At 44.3% G+C, this 3,234-nt stretch overlaps 1 protein-coding gene across 1 annotated transcript in view; it reads left to right on the forward strand.

Annotated features, from left to right (window-relative positions):
- LOC123732652 (tripartite motif-containing protein 16-like) overlaps positions 1 to 2,999 on the forward strand; it is a 12,143-nt gene extending 9,144 nt beyond the window's left edge. Inside the window, exons 4-6 of the mRNA XM_082972613.1 lie at positions 200 to 359; positions 485 to 544; positions 776 to 2,999. Coding sequence (XP_082828739.1) covers positions 200 to 359; positions 485 to 544; positions 776 to 1,290 — 735 coding nt within the window. The 3' untranslated portion in view covers positions 1,291 to 2,999. The remainder of the gene's footprint in view (positions 1 to 199; positions 360 to 484; positions 545 to 775) is intronic.
- The last annotated feature ends 235 nt before the right edge of the window (positions 3,000 to 3,234 follow it).

A 3,234-nucleotide genomic window follows, 5' to 3' on the forward strand; every position in this document is an offset into this window, starting at 1 on the left:
CCTCTCTCTGTGTCCCTCTGTCCCTCTCTCTCTCCCTCTCTCTCTCTCTCTCTCTCTCTTTCTCTCTCTCTGTCCCTCTGTCCCTCTCTCTGTCTCTGTCTGTCTCTGTCTCTCTCTCTCTGTCTCTCTCTCTCTCTGTCTGTCTCTGTCTCTCTCTGTCTCTGTCTCTGTCTCTCTCTCTGTCTCTCTCTCTCTCCAGAGTTATCAGTCTCTCTCCAGTATCAGTGTATCTTCAGACTTACCCAGCATCGTTGTCCGTCCTCTTCAGTACTTTGGAGATGTGAGTAAGACTGTGTCTGAACTGAGAGAGAAACTAGAAGACTTCCTTAAAGGAGAATGGACCAAGATCTCCACTACAGGTGTGTTGAAAACAATCAGAACATCAACTTTAGACCATTGAAAGTTCCCTACTAGTCATATACATGTGGAATATGGTATGATGATAACATTCCCTCTCTCTGTCAATGTGTTTGTGTGTCTGTAGTGAATATAGTGGAGGTTGTTCTGCCTCCAGAGCCCAAGACCAGAGAACAGTTGTTACAATGTGAGTCTCTTTATTGTGAAGTAACTAACAGTCTCTTTTTACTGCCACTCCTAACAATCCCTCTAGAAATATATAGCAATAGTAGATCTAATCAAAGACTGGGTATCTATCTGACTCCTCATATTTCTCTGATTTGATCTCTGCTGTGCTCTAATCAAAGACAGGGTAGATACAGTATCTGACTTAACTTATTGTTCTGACTCCCCTCATTGGTCTCTGCTCTTCTCCCAGATTCCTGTCAGCTCACACTGGACCCAAACACAGCAGACACACTCCTCTCTCTGTCTGAAGGGAACAGAAAGGTGACCTGTACAGACCAAGTCCAACCATATCCTGACCATCCAGACAGATTCACCAACCGGTACCAGGTTCTGTGTAGAGAGGGTCTGTCTGGACGCTGTTACTGGGAGGTGGAGTGGACTGGGGGGTGGGTTGATACAGCAGTCTCATATAAAGACATCAGCAGAACAGGGACAGATAATAGATTTGGATTCAATAACAAGTCCTGGAGTTTACAGTGCTATAGAGGTGGTTATTATTTCAGACACAATAATGTTGAGACTAAAGTATCAGGCCCTCAGTCCTCCAGAGTAGGAGTGTACCTGGATCACAAGGCAGGTACTCTGTCCTTCTACAGTGTCTCTGACACAATGACCCTCCTCCACAGAGTCCAGACCACATTCACTCAGCCCCTCTATCCTGGGTTTAGTCTCTATTATAGTACTGCTGAGCTGGTTAAACTGTAGTAGGTTCCACATAGATACTAGTCATGCTGGTGTAGTCTATAGCTGAGCTGGTTAAACTGTAGTAGGGTCCACATAGATACTAGTCATGCTGGTGTAGTCTATAGCTGAGCTGGTTAAACTGTAGTAGGGTCCACATAGATACTAGTCATGCTGGTGTAGTCTATAGCTGAGCTGGTTAAACTGTAGTAGGGTCCACATAGATACTAGTCATGCTGGTGTAGTCTATAGCTGAGCTGGTTAAACTGTGGTAGGGTCCACATAGATACTAGTCATGCTGGTGTAGTCTGTAGCTGAGCTGGTTAAACTGTAGTAGGGTCCACATAGATACTAGTCATGCTGGTGTAGTCTATAGCTGAGCTGGTTAAACTGTAGTAGGGTCCACATAGATACTAGTCATGCTGGTGTAGTCTATAGCTGAGCTGGTTAAACTGTAGTAGGGTCCACATAGATACTAGTCATGCTGGTGTAGTCTGTAGCTGAGCTGGTTAAACTGTAGTAGGGTCCACATAGATACTGGTGTAGTCTATAGCTGAGCTGGTTAAACTGTAGTAGGGTCCACATAGTTACTAGTCATGCTGGTGTAGTCTATATCTGAGCTGGTTAAACTGTAGTAGGGTCCACATAGATACTAGTCATGCTGGTGTAGTCTATAGCTGAGCTGGTTAAACTGTAGTAGGGTCCACATAGATACTAGTCATGCTGGTGTAGTCTATAGCTGAGCTGGTTAAACTGTAGTAGGGTCCACATAGTTACTAGTCATGCTGGTGTAGTCTATATCTGAGCTGGTTAAACTGTAGTAGGGTCCACATAGATACTAGTCATGCTGGTGTAGTCTATAGCTGAGCTGGTTAAACTGTAGTAGGGTCCACATAGATACTAGTCATGCTGGTGTAGTCTATAGCTGAGCTGGTTAAACTGTAGTAGGGTCCACATAGATACTAGTCATGCTGGTGTAGTCTATAGCTGAGCTGGTTAAACTGTAGTAGGGTCCACATAGATACTAGTCATGCTGGTGTAGTCTATATCTGAGCTGGTTAAACTGTAGTAGGGTCCACATAGATACTAGTCATGCTGGTGTAGTCTATAGCTGAGCTGGTTAAACTGTAGTAGGGTCCACATAGATACTAGTCATGCTGGTGTAGTCTATAGCTGAGCTGGTTAAACTGTAGTAGGGTCCACATAGATACTAGTCATGCTGGTGTAGTCTGTAGCTGAGCTGGTTAAACTGTAGTAGGGTCCACATAGATACTAGTCATGCTGGTGTAGTCTATAGATGAGCTGGTTAAACTGTAGTAGGGTCCACATAGATACTAGTCATGCTGGTGTAGTCTATAGCTGAGCTGGTTAAACTGTAGTAGGGTCCACATAGATACTAGTCATGCTGGTGTAGTCTATAGCTGAGCTGGTTAAACTGTAGTAGGGTCCACATAGATACTAGTCACGCTGGTGTAGTCTATAGCTGAGCTGGTTAAACTGTAGTAGGGTCCACATAGATACTAGTCACGCTGGTGTAGTCTATAGCTGAGCTGGTTAAACTGTAGTAGGGTCCACATAGATACTAGTCACGCTGGTGTAGTCTATAGCTGAGCTGGTTAAACTGTAGTAGGGTCCACATAGATACTAGTCATGCTGGTGTAGTCTATAGCTGAGCTGGTTAAACTGTAGTAGGGTCCACATAGATACTAGTCATGCTGGTGTAGTCTATAGCTGAGCTGGTTAAACTGTAGTAGGGTCCACATAGATACTAGTCATGCTGGTGTAGTCTATAGCTGAGCTGGTTAAACTGTAGTAGGGTCCACATAGATACTAGTCATGCTGGTGTAGTCTATAGCTGAGCTGGTTAAACTGTAGTAGGGTCCACATAGATACTAGTCATGCTGGTGTAGTCTATAGCTGAGCTGGTTAAACTGTAGTAGGGTCCACATAGATACTAGTCATGCTGGT

This window comes from Salmo salar, unplaced genomic scaffold (assembly GCF_965601325.2).
Source record: "Salmo salar unplaced genomic scaffold, fSalSal1 ptg000838l, whole genome shotgun sequence".
Classification (NCBI taxonomy): domain Eukaryota; kingdom Metazoa; phylum Chordata; class Actinopteri; order Salmoniformes; family Salmonidae; genus Salmo; species Salmo salar.